A 19,648-nucleotide genomic window follows, 5' to 3' on the forward strand; every position below is an offset into this window, starting at 1 on the left:
TAATCTGTTATTTCATAAAAGAATGTGTGGACTTTGTTATTTCAATTGATCCGGTTAGTAACCATCAGGATTTGTAGACAAAGCTGCAAATTAACAAACTACAGCAGAAGAGTATGAGATGAATCAGTTAGTTTGCTCAGTAAAACATGAAAACGATAATCAGCATATTTGTTTTTGAGAGTTACAAAAAATACATTTGACCATATTAACTGCTGTTTGTTTGATGGAGTGTGGATCAGTCTCCTACAGACATTCATGCTCCGCAGAGGATGAATCCTAACGACCTCGATGATCCCCTGACTTTGATAGAAGTAGTGTTGTGCATTAACATCTGTTGTTTTTGTACCTGATGACTGTAATGTTTTTATCCTCCTGTCAGTGTGGCTACAGACCACCTTATGGCCAAACTAAAGAGAATCACTGTGTCGCACAAACTGAGCTGCAGCCTTGTGTTTTCCTGAGACACAAACACCCAAATCTGTTTTTTAATAAGATATTCTAGAGCTGCAGTATCTCAGACAATAAGGTTTGTACAGCAACATGTTTTAAGGGTGTGCTACCTCGTATAGAATTAAATTTTTCCTAATCATATCGTCTCTCCAACATCGATAACAGTCAAGCGTTCTCTGCTCAATCCATCACATTTTAATGAAATTACAGCACTCTGCAGCAGCACTGCTCTGCTGTGTGTGTGTGTGTGTGTGTGTGTGTGTGTGTGTGTGTGTGTGTGTGCGTGTGTGTGTGTGTACTTATGAAGGCATGTGCATTCTTTAAGTTAACATTGCTTATCTGTCTTGGCATCCCCTACAAATATGTACACTCATGCATCTGTGTATTTGTGTAATGTTTGCTGAACAACAGTCACTAAGAGATTAACATAAAACCATTAAGTAAAAGACATACTGTGTTTTTCACTAAAGCCTACTGTACTTTTTGTTGCACCCAAGATTAGGGTGGGCATTTAGCAGGGTGAGTTAATCTGTGGGCCCATTACAGGGATTTATCCCCTATAAGTCATTTTAAGTGATTAACCATGGTCAGTAAAGCTGTGACAGGAGACACCCTGAGTAATGCTTCAGCTCCAGGCACCTGTGTCCTGCTGTGATTCAACAGGCCTTTTGTACAGTGGCTGTTTTGACTCGTCACAGTAGGAAAAGCACAGGTGTTACTAACAACAATGACAGTGTCTCCGTTATATACATTACACGTGTCCCAGTGAGCCGTGACGCTGTGACTGTGAGGCAGTAAGAACAATACCAGGTCTCTGAAGCAGCTAAACAGAATTCAGCCATCATTAACTTGAAAGTCCCACATTGTATAAAGTGAGATTTGCATGTTTCTTTTGATTATAGATCAGGTCTAGGTTCTATATTAATACTGTGAAAGTGTCAAAGGTCTCAGTCCACAGAGAAATGCACACAGCCTGTATTCAGACACTGTGCCTTAAAATGAGCCGTCAGGACTTCTGTAACTTTGTGATGTCACAACAAAGTAGTAACTGCTCTCAGCCGTGCCCCAAGCCCCGCCCCCACCTGGACCCACCATCCAAACCTTGCAAGATTTGGTTTCGCTGAGTGATTACCTGAAATCTGCTATATTTTTATTCGATCACTCAGAAAACAGCCAATCAGAGGAGATTATCAGAACCTCTCCTCTGATTGGCCTTTCTGACCTGATGTTACTAGAGCTCCAGAGAGAAGCCTGAGAGAGGAGACGTAAAACTAGATGGTTTTGGGTACTAAACAGCACAAATATACAGTATCTTGTTATGGATACCAACACTTCAAATAAAACCGGAAAAGTGTAAAATATGGGACCTTTAATTATTTACATAATTTTGACTATATAACATTTTCTGTAAACATAATGAGAGATGTTGTCGATTAAAATATTTGTTTCTGGCCAAAATATCCATCTGCAGTGACTACAACATTATTATACTTTTTGACGGTTATGTTGAGGCTGTCACAGCTGAGCTGAGGGTTAGGTTAAGGTTTAGGAAAGATCATGTTCTGGTTTAAGATACAACTTGTTTGATTACATTTAACCAAACCCACAATCTTTACCAAACCTTAACCAGATTGCATTTGTCGGCCTAAACACAGAGTGTGTCACAGTCCTTCACTTTGTACGCTCGCCTTCCACTGCAGCAAATCCACTGCGGTTGATTAATATAGCACTTCAATCATCCAAAAAAAATGATCCAGCCAGCCATTACATTTGTCAGCACAACATGATGGGGAAAACTATTTGGTAATATATAAACACACTTCCTGTGTGACAGGGTTGCCTGTGTTGTGATCTGACTAGATGCAGTTGTAATTGGGCTTGCACATTTAATTTGGTTCCAGTCTTTCCGTGCAGTGTTTTATAATGGAGGTAGGCCACCACCCTCTGAAATCATTAAACACTTTGATGAAATAAATGGAAAAAACACTTGAGTTCCTATTTCCCATTGCAAATGGCATATACTGTATTTAATACATGTGCTGACTGCCATGATTACTTATAATACTTATGATATCCATCCATCCATTAGGTGAACAAACTACACCTGCTGACACTGAGCCAGTCTGTCGCAGGGCTGACACAAAGAGACAGACAAACTATTCACATGCACACTCACACCTATACAGGCAATCACCAATTAACATTAACCTGTAATCCACGCTTTAAGCAATCCAAGATAATTCAGTACAGATGAGTAAATCCTCCTCTGTTGATCGAAGAAGTGAGTTCGCTGGACGAGAAGCAGGACTGTGACAGGTAAGAGTTTCTTAGTGTTAAAATGATAATAAATATAATAATACTGGATTAGTTATGTCACATACAACGATGTGGCCCTGGTGAGGTGCGACATGCTTTAAACTTCTGAGCCAGAAGAGAAACACGACATTTTTATCTTGTTTGTCATTGGGTGTGGATTCACCATTTTAGAAGCAATTTTCCACCCTCTGGACTCGGACCCCTGCTGGTTTTCATTCCAATATGCTTTCAGGGACCATTATTTTACACCTGATCACCACAGACAAAGTCAAGTGCAATGTACCAGCTGCAGCCCAGGGAGCAGGTTGGAAAACCGCAGCCTACACAAACAAGCAGCTCCAGGTCCGAGGCACAGACAACGAGCTCTCTGTGTTCCTTTTTAGCAGCAACATTAAATGAATAAACAGGCAACTGTACATGGCTATTTACAGCCATTCAATGTGATTGTTTCTGAGAACTTTTGTCTGTTTGCTTCAGGCTAATACACTAAAACACTTCAATCATGCAGTGACCTGATTTTCTTTTTAAAGAAACACGAGCATAGGAGTGCCGGATCGCTCGTCTGTTCGCAGTCCAATTAAAGTGAACTATCTAAACTTGCGGTGTCTGCAGGTTTACAGCCAAACAGGGTCAGTGAGGCCTCTTCACATCTACTATCCCAGGTTACGTTGCTGCTCTGACATCACGAATCTATTTGAACCTAAAACAAAAGTGGACATCATCCCCTGACTGATCAGAAGCGGTACAGGATGCTGTGTTGTAAAATCCCACATGTGCGCTGAAACAACCTGCCGCTGCAGTTATGCTGCTGTTATGCAACTGACACAGTTCTCCGAAGTGAACTGAAGCTCGTGTGGGAATAGGAAGGCATTTTACACAGCACACTGCGGCGCTGTGATGAGTCAAAAAAGCGTGGGCAGCTGTCTGTGATGGACCATCAGTCTTTGTGTGGACTGCGAACTGGGTCATTAGAACAGGTAGGAGAAGGAAAAGTACATTTGAAACACACTTGAAAACCCTCCAAACTGCGGCAACAACACCTAAAATAGTACAAGTGATTCAGTTCATGCATAAGCAAATAAAACACGCTTTTTCACTTTCATCCTGGAGGCTTAGAAGAAACGACTGCAGTGAGTAGAAATGTGTAAAGCATTCTGTTCTTTGTCGAGATCCTAATCGCAAAAATATGAATGATGACATATGGGAGAAGGTAAAATAACCGAAACTCCGTGATTTAATCATTAAGGCGAATTATTCGGTGAACCATGATTACTTTACCGTAAATTCACAGGTTGTGTAAGTGAAGGGCCTGAAAATGTTCAAAAGTGCTGCATGTGTATCGAGTTTTATATTGTGCTGTGAACATTAATTGTGCCACGTAAACGGTACGTACCTTCATATAAACGTAAGATTCTTGTATTTTAAACTGCTGTAAAGTGTATATTTTATCCTGAGGCCATTCTTAATGTTCATACTGCAATTTTTATTATTCTAAAGCGACATTATTAAAACAGGGTGTGTACACTTTTCCAATCACTCATTTTTTTGTATCTTGGAAGAGTATAAAACTGGAGGTTGGCACTTGAGGCACACTACGCATCTGTGTACAAACACACAAAAACATGGTGTCAGAGCCAGAATGACAGAAGTCCTTATTTCAGTTGCCACAGTCAAAGTCACAACTTATACGACCTATTGAGCATCTGCTCTTCTTATTCCTGCAAGCTGTCGCCACTGTCGGCTGGTCTCCAGAGCCGGCAGTGAGGTGGGTGACAGAACAGACACAGAGCGTCTCCTTTTTTCCCTTGTACAAAAATGGAAAATAGCCTTGTATGCCAGGGCGCTATTGAAGGGATCTACAACAGTGTGCTATGACATGTCTGCAGTTTTTCATTTGTATTAGACTTTACAGCAGTGGATTGTAATATACACACACACACACACACACACACACACACACACACACACACACACACAGACACACACACCTTTAGCCAGAAGGGGAGGAACTAATTAGTGAAAATCGGTTGGAGTGAAAACCTGCGTACATATGGCTCACAGTGGCACCACTGAGCTCGGTCTTTAACACTGGAGAACCAAAACTGACCAACTGAAATGTTGACCCGGTCCATCTGTCAGTTGTCCTCCACATCAGACTAAATACAGACACAGCTGAGCTGTTGTTTAAGAAACACATTAATCCTGGAAGAGTCACGTTCAATCAGTATTTCTTTAAAGTTCAGTCACATGGAAAAACCTCACTGACGCATTGTCCAAAAATCTGACCATGTTTAAATCGAGACTTTAAAATAAAAACTGCCCCTTCCTGTAATTAAACGTTCGTCCGTTTGAACTGCCACTGTGTATGAAGTGGGTTAAATAAATAAACCAAAGTTAACTTGTGAATTACCCCGGAGCAAGAGATTCTAGGATGTGGTTTTTTTTTTTTAAATTTTAGTCTGTATTTTTCTCTTTTGGCCATCATTCCTATCAGCTCTGTTATCCATTCAATCACTAATGTCAGCGGAGGCCTGTGGACATGCAGAGACACCTGCACATGAGGATCCATCAGTGCTGAAAGAAGAAGGGAGGTCAGTTCAAGCAGGAAAAACTATAGTGCTGGAAAATCAAAATCTGGGCAAAATCTGATGGAACTATTACATTTTACCTTTTTAGGTAATAGTTATTTTGCTGCTCTTATTCTTTACTTACTATAATATGGTTGAATGGACTCCAGTTAGTAAAGCTGTCACAAATGTAACCCTGTAAATGTAAGAGCCACATTTATATTTAGGTACTTGTTTCTGCTGTGATCACATTACAGTAACAGTTTACATATGTTTTGAATAGTGTATTATATGTGGACTATGTTAAGGTTATATATATATTTTTGCTGTTATCATGTCTGCTAAAATATATTTATATATTTTTACCATTTCAAACCGTCGACGGTGCTGAATGGCAGTTTTTAAGTGCGTGGTGGTACAAAAGAAAAGTTCAGGAAAAATGTGGCACTAATAGGATGTGGACAAATTTTTGGATCTAAACAATCTTTTAACAGTGTGATAATGTGTGAGAGTATATTAAAACATGTCATAGTGTATAAATAGGAATAAACCACCAGGTCGGTAATGGACCAGGCCAGGATGTAACTCTGGATAAGAATCACCTGCTGTGATCTTAATCTTCAAATAAACCCTCACTCAGCATTTTCCCTGCCTCCTGGAGGTTTGAGCGAGTGCACTGGGTTTACACAAAAAAAAAGTTGGATTTAATTCAACAGAGCACAAGTCAAGACTAAGACACAGTTCAGACTAAATGGCCTGGAAACTTGGAACTTTGTAAAACAGCCATTAAAGCCAGTAAAATGTTGGTATCATGGCTTAAACTACAAAAAGACCAGATTTACTGGAGTTTTCACCGGCAACTAAACGTTTCACATTAAGCGCAACAAAAGGAAATAGGTGCGTCAGTTTAATGTTGGAGGTTTCGTGTGAGCGCTACTGTCCACATCTGGGTTTCAGAGTTTACGTTCATCTCCTGGAAACTGGTGAGACTGTTTAACTTAAAACACAGTGAGCTGTCTCAGCCACATGTCCGACAGCAGAGCTCACACCATCTGCTGGGCGAGATCTATACAAAAAAAAAAAAAAAAATCTCTGAAACAACATATTGTCAATCAGTGGGGCTCAACAGCTTCTCTAAAAGGATTCAAATACAGTCGCTGTGTCCTAGTTCATCTACACTGCATTATCACCAACAGCTTCCTGTGCTCCTCCATCAGTGTCAGCTCAAGCGTCTCTTCACTGGCGGGAAAGCTCCACTGAAGGTTCAGTTCTCCGGGGAGACGCAGTGGTTGCGACATGTCACTCAACAACTGACAAGATGTTCACAGTGACAGAATCTGTCACCTGCAGACTGAAGAAACACACTTCATTAGGTTTCTGAAGTTCAAGTCAAATGATTTATGTAAATTTTTTCTGACTCTACTCCAAGCAAATACTATTTTTTATATATAAATCAAAGAAGACACACAACACCTTACGCCACATTTCATTCGTGTCTAAACTGGACAACTGGACCAGAGACAAGCCACAGTGTAAAGACCAGCCCCCGACATTCTCACCCAACACTGTTCATGTTTGACATCCTTGCCTCTGGCAGCCATCACAGACTCTGCATCAAAGATAGAAGAAGTCAGACATCTTCTCCTCTTGTCGCATCTTGTATCAGATCTCTGACGAAGCTTTAATCTGAACACTCTGATATTGTATAACAGCTCTATATGGAACAAATAAAATATGTATCAGGTTTTCCAGGGGCTGGCACGTGTGTCATTTTGGGTTAGCTAAGGTGGAACATGTCTGCCACTGGAGCGTGTCTGTGGACAAGACTTTCCAAACCACACACACACACACACACACACACACACACACACACACACACACACACACACACACACACACACACACACACACACACACACACACACACACACACAGTTGGATTCAGGACACACTGAGACGTGGCATTTACGGGGGAACAAAAATCCCCCTTTGAACATGACGCTCTCCAGTATTTGAAACATCCTATCATAATATCACTGTGCATGCATGAGCTGCAATATTATAATCACGGTAATTATTTTTGATGATATGTGTAATTTGAAATCAGCTATGGGTTTACTGTGCAGTAGCTCAATGTGACCACAATGCTTGCAGTGCACTGATGAAAACGACGCAACAGAGAAGCTGCTGTAGCTACGAATGCAGCGGCTCTGAAAGTGTCTTGGACATGAAGCCGGCTGTTGGGAAGAGACTAAATTATGCCCTTTGCAGCATTTTTCACCACCGTAATAGACGCTGTCTTACCACAGGACACTATTTCTGTGTTGTTATACCATAATCCAGAGTGACACTGAAATTAGTAAAGTTCAAAAGTGCAGCAAGTTGCGCGCACATGATAGATCTGTTTTATTGGCAGTGACATCACCCACCATTAGTGGTATTCCCAGGGCCATGCATGGACTCCCTATGTAGAATTGAATTACTTCATGGTCTGTGTTGTGTGCATTAGTGCATGCTCAGGGTGGTATGGAGCCTCATTTATTTTTATTTTTTGGTACTGACCAGAACGTGTCAGTAACACCTGTTCAGGTTCCGACTCTTCTTTACGTATTAATCCTGTGAAATGTCCAGTGAATATCTCAACATCTGTTACACGGATTGGCAGACATGCACGGTTCCCAGAGGATGATCCTCTCACTCGTCCTTTAGTATTTCAAGTACTGCATAAACTGATGACATTCCCACCGGCCTCAGCTGTACTGCTAATGTGAACATTGTCATTGTGACTATGTCGCATGTTGATGTTAGCATTTAGCACGATCCACTGTGGTGTTTAAGTACGGCCACATACAGCCATTAGCAAGGCAGTGGGATCTTAGTCTTGTCTGAGCTGACGATGTTTTTGTGTGGCTGCATGTGTTTAGACAAAATTTAACATTTGAAAACATTTTGTGAAATCCGCAGTAAAGTTGTAAGGGGGAACTATGTTAGCAGACACTTGTTTAGTCATGCAAGCAGCAGCATTAGCACTGATCTGGAGCCATGTGTCTAGCTATGAATGTTCATCTCTCCTTTTAGCTCGCTTTTTTGGTCTCCACCAACTCCTAAGAGAAACGTTTGGCTCTTTAACTGCTAAATGCTCATGAACTGTGTCCGTGAGGTAGTTGCTACGTAAGGCGGGTAGCATACATTCAGTTTATCACAGGTTTTTATCTAAAGGAAGAATGAACTAAAACAGTAAAGTCGTGTGCTATAAAACTAAAACATTAAGCTGAAAGACACTAAAATGCTCTGTAGAGCTGGTTGATATAAAAATAATGATTAGTGCAGCTTTAAATTGGGGAAGAAATGTTTTACAGAAAAATGGGTTTGAAGTTAGTTATCAAAAGAAAAGTATTTTTTTGTATCAGCGCTGAAACTCAGGTATCATATTTGAATTAGTATCGAAATATTTCAAACGATATCCAAACATTTTTAAGAACAAACGTCACTGAAACTTCATATTTCAAAGGATTTCATTGCTCCGAGCGCTGATAGAAAAACTTGTGTTGATTCGGTCTTTGATCAGGACATCAAACACCAGTGCATGAACGACCGCACTACTGCGCGTCAGTCTCAATGTACATGAGTAGTGTGAGTGTGAGCCTGATGCAGTGGTAGCCTGTAGCAAACACTGGTATGAGTCAGCAGCACATCCCAGACAATTAGTGGGCACATGACTCCCCGTCCCAGGCAGGATAATAAAAGTCTAGCGCGGGACCGTTAAGTCTTTGCAGGAATTAGTTCAGCAGCCTGACTGTGTGCTGTTTCCTTCAGGCCTTTTCTGTGCAGATGTTCACATGATAGAAATATCTCACTCAACCACAAGACACTGTTGTTGTTGTTGTTGTACAGGACAGTGTCTGCCAGCTGCTCACATGCTCAACAATTACTACAGTGTAACGCGCTTGTAGTGCTACAGTTGTTTATCTGAGCTGTTTCGAAAAAACAAGGTCACCGGGGAGAATGGAAAGTTAAGATCAATAAAATGATTTCAAATCCAGTTCAATTGGCAAACAAACTGCAGTAGGGAACTCAAACTTACCTAGAAGAAACTTACAGGCGCAAGGGAAGCTGAGACAATTTAGAGATGAGTGCCAAGCTGAGTGATGAGCTTTATCTTCAGGTGTCCATCACTCCATCCCTGTTATGATCTAACTCTGCAGAGCGGCTGCTCCGAGCCCTGTGCTACTCTACTGTCCGATGGGACAGCAAACAGCCGCCTCCAGCTCAAACAGCACTGAGGACCGAAGCATCCCTGCCTCCGTCCGACGCCTGGATCAAAGTGGGAATGCTCCGTTCCTGCTTGCATAACAATACTCTAGACAGATCCTCTGCTGCAGTTGGTGCCTGTGGATCCGACTACTTAGCCGACAGGCGCTCGCTCTGACTTGCAAATGGACCTGGCGCCGTTACAGTCTGAGTCTCTCTGAACAAAAGTGCTGAGCTAAAACCAGGCCGTACACCTGGTGAAATACTCATAACCTGCCTCTTTCCTCGTCTCTATCTCTCTTTATCTGTCACAGCCCGGCGTGGCAGGTCGCGTATGCATCTTTTCCGCCTGGCGCTCAATGTCCTGAGTCACAGCCAGAGCCAGTGGACTGGACTGATTTGAATTGTCACTGCATGTTTGTAGTTGGCTGCCTACAGGGCACAGGCTCCCTCAGCACGACCCTCAGTGGGAAATCTGGGCCAAAGGAACTCGAGAGGTGTCAGCTCAGGAGAAAAAGAATGACAGCAGCGATGATATGGTGACAGCATGGGCTCACGCACACTTTTTCTCACATAATCCCCAACATTTACAAACTGTGACCAAGACAACCCCCCTTTGTGATGTGGGGCCAAATATTGGAAAAATGACTCACACAATCATCTTACAAGGCAGAATATGTGCAGGCCAAGGACATGTGCCGGATCCTGACCAAATTTAGTGTTCGCCCGGAGCAATGAAACAACAGGAATACTGGTGTGAAGACACAAGGCAACGGGTGGCGGGATGGTGGGTTATGTTATATTCCCTCCCTCTTGCACATTTGAGAAAAACTGCCTCCTCATGAAGTCAAAGCTCACTGCAGGAAGACTAAAGTTCATGAGGAGAGATTATAGACTTGAGGCAGTTTGGAAATTAGAGCCCTTCATCCTCTGTGTTGAGGCGCAGACAGGAGATAAGTGAGGATTACAGTCAAAGATGGGGGGGTGGGGGGGGGGTGGGGGGCTGTACTGCTGCACATAGAAATGCTCAGAAATGTGTAATTAATCTGCATACACACAGAGAGACACTGTACACATACACCGGCTGACCTTGAGAGGTACAAATTGCTATCTACATTATTAGATCGCTTGCACGAGGCTGAACGTAATCGCAGCTTAATTAAAAGGTGCCCAGATAAAGAAGCAGGTACAAACAGCCTGAGTGACATGAACTGATAGCAAAGTCCTTCATCCCTCACCTTACTCTCACAGCTTATTAATTGTGCACTTCACACTCCATTGCGTTCACATTCTGCTTCAATAATAAACCGTGTCACCTCTTTTTTTTTTTTCTTTTTTTCCCTTTGCCTCAGTTCGGCTGACGGGCGAGTGGTCCACGCCAAAAGACAGCAAGAGAGAGGAATCAGGGTGTGTCTCTCAACCTCACTCGAATATAATCTTTGCCTATATGTGACCTCTGCTGACTAATTTATGAAACTGCATCTCTTCGCCTCTCATTATGGCCACAGTGCGTGCCGCAGAGCAGGAGTCAGCAGAGAGCACATTAGACTGCTGCTTGTTGAATCAGACTGAGGGTCGTCCAGCTCAGACATCCAGCCAAACCCCCGCCGACCTACACACAATTATTCCATTTCCCCGGCTCAAATGTACCGAATCATGTTTACTGAATGAATGAGGGCTTTATTTTTGTATCCTTAACCATAGTAATGACATTATATGAAAAATTACCAACACTTTTGGCTGCTCGTGTTTGAACAGCTTGCTTTTGATTCCCCATACAGGCTTGGAAAGGACTCCACTGTTTATTGCTAAAAAGTTAATTTTAGACGGATCAGTCTCTTGATTACTTACGTCCCTGAATACTGTGGAGAAAAAGGCATTTAGTTAAATTAAACTAAATTAAAGTTTAATTTGGGTCACCGTTGACTAAATAATACAATAATGAAATCAGTAAAACAGTAATGTTGCATCTAAAGGTGCAAGATAATCTACGGATCTTTCTGTAGGTTATTTTCTCAATTCATCGGTTCATCCTTTAGTCTGTAAAAAACACACATTAAATGTCTTGTTTTTTCAGACCATGAGTCTAAAACCCAAATATATATGATTTCATATCAGAGTAGATCAAGAAAAACAAACCAATATTCACATCGCAGAAGCTGGAAGCTGTAAATTCTTGGCAATTTTGCCTTGAACGATTAAGCAGTTATTAAAAATAGCTGCCAAGTAATTAATAGTTAATAGACTGATCTTTCAGCTCCACAGTAAAGTTAAAACACATTTACAAAAACATGCACTTGGAAACAGCAAGAATGAGGCTGCATGAGATTTATTTTTTTGCACAACAACAACAACATGCACCAAGGCATGGACAACCGCCACAGTGGATTTAACACTAAACACCAGCGCGCACAAAAGCCAAACACACTAAACACACCGGCGGCTAGTTGCTATGCAAACACATTCTCAGTCGTCTCACCTCCTCCAGCTCTTCTTCCTCACCTGACAACTTGGCAAAGCTTCTGTGGAAAACGCTGCCAAAAGGAGACCATTACCATGGGAGGAGTCCTGGCTTCAAGTCAGGTCAAATGCAAAAAGAGACTGTGCTGAATTCCTCCATGAGACTCCAGTGAGCGATCACCACTCCTCCGTACAGTGATGGATGGACTACAGCCCAGCCCAGTCCCTGCCTCTTATCTTGCTTTGCCTCTTATCCTCTCCTCTGCCTCTGGATTAAATCCATTGAGTCTCTGTCAATCCACTCCCCTCTTCCTCTCTTCTCCCTCCCTGTCATGAGCGTAATCACATGTACACATACTACACACCCATCCAAGGCGGATGTCCACAGAGCAGAAACAGAGGGCTAGTGTTGGCCAATCGCCGGCTATAAATAGGCTTCCTGAGTTCATCATTGTCTCTTCCTATGATGGTGAAGAGCCTAGAGGGCTTGGAGAGAGGGAGGAAGGCAGACCAAGCAGCATCACTCTCTTCTGGCTTTTACTTCCCCTCCTTGTATCGACTACCGGCTCCGTATCAGTTTCACCTTTCCTGATCCTCCTCTTCTGTAGGGAGATAAGTGAGCCATGCTGGGAGTGCTAACGTCCGGGTTTTTCACTGAATGGTGAAACACAATAAGGAATACATGAGATTGCGTCTCATTTTGGTGAACGGCAGGATGACTTTATAGCTACACTGACCGTCCGTCCGTCTACAGTAACGGAAAGGTCACATGTGTGATGTGCTCTAATAAAGTGTGAGAGACAGGGAGCCCGGACCTGCGTTATTGTTGAATGTCACAGGGCACAAGATCACCAGAAAAATGCCAACCGTGCCCTTAATGTTAGCAGTGGTATAAGTAGCTGTCGTAGTAAAGTGCCACCAGAAATACTGTCACAGTGGAAAAAGAACTTAACTTCTATAACAACATCACGCTGAAGAACTAAATTGTGAAAATGAACCAATAAAATACAATGCACATACATTCGCACATATTCACATTCACATAACATTCTCATTTTATAATCATCCAACTACAAGCTGTAGCCCATAAAAATCATATAGAGAGCAATAAAACCTCCTAGATCGCATAAACACAAAGTCTTTCCAATTTAGGGAGTTAAAACTACCTGTTTCCATATAGAAGGTAGAGCCTTATGAGGCCTCACAGGCCTCTGTGTGCACAGATAACTTTGCCTTTTTGTTCAATTCTGCTAAAAAAAAAAAAAAAAAAGTGCTCAGACATTATATTGACAGCTGTATTGAAAAACATTAAATAAAAATCATTCAAAATCACTAGTCCAGGTGTCCATGCAAAATGTCCCAATTAAAGGTCATGTACGTATGCTTGGTTAAAAATATCAGAAATATAGTAGTGTGTAGTGTATGTGAAGCATATTCTGGTGCAGTAAATGAAAACGTATTATCTATCAACTATTCAAATGTTGACTTTAGTATTGTCACAATCTGTTACCTGATTACCACTAGGTCAGGCACATGCAAAATGTGTGTCAGGTAAACAGTTTCCGGTTGACCTGCTGCTCTCTGAGTCACACACCTCACTTAAAGCAATTCACAGAGCAAGACAGGACATCCCAGTCTTTCAGTAGAAACACCTTGTAAGGCAGCGGCCACAGAGGTTCTCCTTAGACTGGAAAGATTTATCGGCAGGAAACTCGAGATATCACTGCAGCTCATACTTTCTCCTTTATTTATGGTTGCTGGAGACAGAGGAGCATCAGCAGGGAGCGAATGCACCATACACACAAAGTTAGGGAGTCATTTCATGAGGACATGCAGTACCTATCCCCCCCCCACCCCCACCCCCACCCCCACCCCCGGGGACAAACAGAAAATACACTGCAGGAAATATCATGAGAAAATGTCATATGTGGTTGAGAGCGGACATCACTCACAGACACTTATCAGGCTCATTGGCGTCTAGCTTAACAAAACATAGTGATTAATGTTTCTATAGTCTCACATTCAACTACAGCCATAAATACAAGGACGACTCCAGAACGCTAGGTTTGAAATGAAACAATAACTCCCAGGTTCAAGTGCCACATTTCAGCTTCAAGGGTGTTTACAGCCATATTTGGTGAACGGTGTCGGAGTCAATTTGTCTCCACAGATGCCCAATTTTACAAACATACAATCACCAAACATACAGAGCAGCAAAGGAGGGTTTTTAATGCCAGACCCTGGAACGCTCCTGAACAGTCAAATCAGTCATCCGACCTCAGTCCAACAGATCATGTTTCACTTGCTAAAGACCAGACAGGTGGAGAAAAGAAAAGAAAACTCCCCAAAAACAAACAAGAAGGAAAGATGGCTGCAGTACAGGTCTGCCAGAGCAACATCTGGCGCCTGTTGACAGCTGTGGATCATAGGATTTGCATTCAAACCGGCATTAACTGATTTTTATGTATTTTTTGGCCACATGGGGGCAGCACAAAAAAAAAAAGCTTTAAACATGACACCTTCTGGGTTGATAGAATTCATGTGGAGTAGTGTTTTCACCCACTTGATGAATTTAAATCCAATATTTACTTTCCTCTTTGCTCTGATTTGATCTCCACCAACTCCTGAGGGAATTGTCCGGCTCTTTAGCTGCTAAATGTGCCACTGTGTTCACCAGGTAGTCGCTAACCAACCAACCCCCCTTTACATGTCACTAAGTCATGTGATCTCTTGTTAATATAAAAGTTTTGATTAGAGCAGCTTCAAGTTCTATTAACTTGCAGAATTAATTTGTTTTCCCTAAAATCAGACGACTACATAAAGTGGTATAGTTCCTACACTGTTCATGTAATGTGGATGTAGACACCTTCAACTAAAGATAAAAGTCAACACTTAAACCGCATCGTCATGGTTACATCTCAAATCCAGTGTACTAGATTACAGAGGCAACACTAAAAAGTACTGCTTTCCTAATGCTTTCTCATTTCATTGTAATATGAAGCTGCATGTGGTGAAGTCTTCATTTTCCAAACTGCTGCAAAGGAGAAAGACTGTTGCATTGTTGTTTCCAGAACTAATTCATAATTTAAATGAAACATGAAACTTTAAAACATAATGGAAGACTCCTCAGCACAAAGAAAATCCTGACACCCTCACACTTACTATGCACTTTCCCTGCACTTCTTTGCCTGATCTCCTTGCACTTATTGAATAGAGGTAGTACTGGTACTTATACTATAAATGGATTAATCATTCGTAGATTCACTGCTGTTATTCTTGGCATTATAACGTCCTCAAATCTCTAAACAGTTACCTCTTGTTACCATTCAGGGTCGCCGGCGTGCAGAACTTCAGCAGTGTGGGCTCCTCTACAGCACCAACAAGTTACTATTCATCTGCTGCTCACATTTAATTCTGTCAGGTTGTTTTGTTATTTCACCAAGTAGGGCAGTTTCAGACACATGAAGGGCAAAATAATAGCTTATAATATCCGTCTCTTTCAGTCTCCTGCCCTCCCACTCTCACCATCTTCCTCCTTTTCCTCCCGACTCCTCCCTCACTTCTCCACTCAGCCTCCCTCACTTCTCTTCATCAGACAAGTGTCTCCTCTCGACTCACTCGTCTCCCCCGTTATCACTGAACGGCCAAAAGAGAGAGGAGCAGCTCTTCACCTCAGTTCAGGTAAGAGACGGGTTTAAATTGTAGTTTGCGAGGACGCAGGAAACCATGATGTAAAACATTGATCACATTGGTCTTTTCCAGGATGAAATGACAAAAAAAAAAAAAGAAACAGCAGTTTGTGCTGAAGTTCTGGGTTTGACAGTCAGAAACAAAGTTACTTTCAGTCTAATACCTGAACTGTGTTGCTGGTTAACATGCAGTTAAGAGGCCTTTTCTTCAAAGTTGGAAAATATCCTGTTATTGTCTCGGATCGCAGGAAAGGAGTCAGATAGGAAACAACAACTTGCTCTGCCAAGAATATGTTTTGTATTAAAAAAAATTTTAAAAAGCACCTTCAAGTAAACTTTTCTGTCACCACAATCCACACTGTCACCACCGTCCTGAAAACAAGCTTATTTTAGGACTACTTAAGGACCCACGGTCATAAAACTTTTTCGGGTCAGCCCCACAGCCTGTTGGTTTATCTGAGGTCAGGATTGTTCAAATGCGATTACAAAATAAAATGCAGGGAATTTCCTGTTTATCCCAAGCGAACTAGTAGATTACTAACTGTGTGTGAGTGTGTGAGTGTGTGTGTGTGTGTGTGTGTGTGTGTGGATGACAGCTACCAGCTGACGTATCTCAAACATTACATGAGCTTTTGCCATAAAAAGTCATTTAACTTTTGAAACGCAGACACTAGTGTGGTGTCCATACAGAGTGTATTCTGATGTCATTTTCCCTGTGTGAGGAGGTTCAGTCATATCTAAGCAGGTACTTTGCATTTTACAATCAGGTCCTTCAGATATCCACTGATGCCAGCGCACTGGGACAAGAGGAGGCAAAGGAATAGCAGTGTATCATAGCAAACTGGTGCCTCTCCTTTTATAGGTATTGTTGTATGTAGCCTCAAGTGCTGCAGATGGTCTCTGTCCGCGGAGCAACACTGAACGTTAAATACACAGGGAATGACAAATATACACAAGCCGCTCTCCTGTATGCTCACAGGATGCCTTTCGGAGGAGGAAACAAGTGCGGCTGCTGCCAGAAAACCGTCTACTTCGCTGAGGAAGTGCAGTGCGAGGGGAAGAGCTGGCATAAATCCTGTTTTCTGTGCAGTAAGTATTTCAGTTCTCAGGTAATCTGCTTTATTTGTCCACTGACTCCTGCAATAACTCGTAAAATCACGAGAAGTGCCAGCGAGGAATGCGGAGTATTTGGCATCAGGGTAGGAAAGTGAGCATCCGTAGGTTTTCGCTCAGACATCTTAGTCCTTATTTGGATCCAGCAGAAACGTGACAAAGGCTTGGTCTTCCTTATATGGCAGAGGAAGGTAGACATACACCCCCCCCCCAGCACAGAAAAGTATTTATCTGAAGCAGCTAAGCGCACAGTGAGCATGCCGTTTTCCTAAACCGTCATGCGTAGTTTGTGGTAAAGTCAAGTTTTGTTTATTTTGCAGCACTGTAGATACTGATGGCCTAAATAGGAAAAGGGATTAACCATATTTGTACATTTTTTCTCCCTTCTCTCTGTTGTAAGTGGTCTGCAAGAAGAACTTAGACAGCACAACAGTGGCTGTTCATGTGGATGAGATCTACTGTAAATCGTGTTATGGCAAGAAATACGGGCCAAAAGGCTACGGCTTCGGAGGAGGAGCCGGCACTCTGAGTATGGACACGGGAGAGGGCCTTGGAATCAAGCCTGAAATGTGAGCAACACATCTCTTCCTCCTGTTAAATTAACGGATGTGAAGGGTATAAAGACATACACTGTTGATCCAGGTCAAATGTACATTCTTTATAATGTTTTCATTTACAAAACCGCTTCAAATGAAGGATGAAACGTAAAAAAAACATATCTCTATTACCGCCATATTAAAAGCTCTGATTTTTTTGTGTGTACAGACAAGCTCCTCATCGCCCCACAAACAACCCCAACGCCTCCAAGTTTGCCCAGCAAGCAGGGGGCTCCGATGTGTGTCCGCGATGTGGCAGAACAGTATACGCAGCGGAGAAGGTTATCGGAGGAGGCAACGTAAGAGAGAGCCTACACATTTTCCTCTAAATTAAGAATAAACGTGGGTGATTTATCAGTTCTTTGTATATATTTGAACTGAACCTAACTCTTTGCTCTCTCTCTCTTTCTCTCTCTCTCTCTCTTTGCTCTCTCTCTCTCTCTCTCCTCAGTCCTGGCATAAGGGATGCTTTCGTTGTGCCAAATGTGGCAAAGGACTTGAGTCCACGACCGTCGCTGATCGAGACGGGGAGATCTACTGTAAAGGTCTGTGTCAATCAACCAGGGCTGATACGATTTACGGATTACATGATGGACAGAAAATGAAGTATTTTGATAATCGGTTATTCATTCTTCCTGCAAAAATGCCAAACCTTCCCTAAATCCAACTTCTAACATTCGAGGATGTGTTGATTTTCTTTTGTCTTATATGTGACAGTAAATTCAATATCTTTGGGTTTTGGACTGTAAATAACAGCAGTTTGAGCTTTATGGAACTGTAATGAGTATTTTTCACTAGTGATATGTCAGAAGTTCACTCATGCATTAAAACACATGCATCCTGTTGAATTAAACTGAATTATTGCAATATTGCAATATTTAGCAGTGCAGTACTCACAGTAGCTGTGCCACATGCAGCTTTATTTACTTGCATGATACATTTCAGAAGTCGCTGGTTGAGCATTACCTCAGTTGGCAGAGCAGAACCAGTTCTAAATGACTGAAGACAGAGGCCAACAGCTCAGAAGCCGCTCTGACCTTCTGCCAATTCGTTTATTTGAATTTGAACATCACAGAGTAGAAGCACACATCAAAGTAAACACAAAAGTCTTCTATATGTACAAGTTGTGTTTCAATGAGCCTTTTGGCAACAGTCACTCTCCTGATTCTGTGGATCTGCGACTGAAGGTTAACCTCTGCACAAACTCTTTTTCTCACTCAGGATTGACTTATCCACAGTGTTTCTCACTCGCTGTCATTTCATGCACAGGTTGCTACGCGAAGAACTTTGGTCCCAAGGGGTTTGGCTTTGGTCAGGGTGCGGGAGCTCTGGCTCACTCCCAGTAAAGCCCGAAGCCTCGGCCCACGTGAGACCGATATCTGGTGCGCTCCGATAACATCAGAGCACAACTTCCAGGATCCTTCAGTCACTATCTTATTTCACTCTGCTCTCTCACTTCAGCTACAGGCGACGAGGAACGACAGAAACACACAGCTTTTTTGTTGTTTTTTGTTTTTTGAATGTGTTGCATTAGAATCTAGTGTATAATCTTCTAGGTTCAAAAAGATTTCATGCTAAACATTTAAAACATACCGAAAGCTAACTCTGTTTGGATGTGCATATTGTGTATCTTTAAACCGAGCAGTTCACAGCGAGCATTTTAGAGGAAAAGGGTAAAGAATAAAACACTAACATTGCAATAACAGAACTGAGCAAGTGCTGAAAGAGTCCGTGTCGGTGAGTGGGAACAAAATAAGATCAACATGTTTCAAGACTGACAGCTATGAAGCCCTCCTTACATCCTTACATGCCAAATGTTGTAAATACCGTCTTAAAATATGCATTATCGCTGAGACACACAATAAATATCACAATAACAAAAAACAGTGGAATTTTTCTTCTAATGCCCCTGTGATGAAACACTTGGCACGCTTTAAACAACTGTGATTGTTCCATTTTTTGTCCCTCTGATCTGATGAAATCAGTTTGAGTGTGTTCATGTGGTCTTGGGTGTGTTTGTTATTGCTTCTAATCATCCTCGCGCAGAGCAAAGTGCCAGCTGTTGTGGTGAACAACGGAGTCGCAGTGCTCGGCCCCGTCTCCGCCTGAGCCGAGGAGTTGGCACACTGACCGGAGTGTCAGGCAGCTGTGGTGGTGGATGTGGTGGTGGTGGAGATGGGGGGGTGGGGTTGGGGTTGGGGTTGGG

At 42.2% G+C, this 19,648-nt stretch overlaps 2 protein-coding genes across 8 annotated transcripts in view; one reads left to right on the forward strand and one right to left on the reverse strand.

Moving 5' to 3' along the window:
- Positions 1-19,648, reverse strand: part of nav1b (neuron navigator 1b) — an 84,355-nt gene that overhangs the window by 57,477 nt on the left and 7,230 nt on the right. The window lies entirely within an intron of this gene.
- csrp1b (cysteine and glycine-rich protein 1b) lies at positions 15,570-19,326 on the forward strand. The gene is made up of 6 exons (XM_056390913.1): positions 15,570-15,725; positions 16,713-16,822; positions 17,247-17,415; positions 17,612-17,741; positions 17,894-17,987; positions 18,712-19,326. The coding sequence occupies exons 2-6, from the start codon at positions 16,714-16,716 to the stop codon at positions 18,786-18,788; spliced, it is 579 nt and encodes a 192-aa protein (XP_056246888.1). The 5' UTR covers positions 15,570-15,725; position 16,713; the 3' UTR covers positions 18,789-19,326.

This window comes from Seriola aureovittata, chromosome 2 (assembly GCF_021018895.1).
Source record: "Seriola aureovittata isolate HTS-2021-v1 ecotype China chromosome 2, ASM2101889v1, whole genome shotgun sequence".
NCBI lineage: Eukaryota > Metazoa > Chordata > Actinopteri > Carangiformes > Carangidae > Seriola > Seriola aureovittata.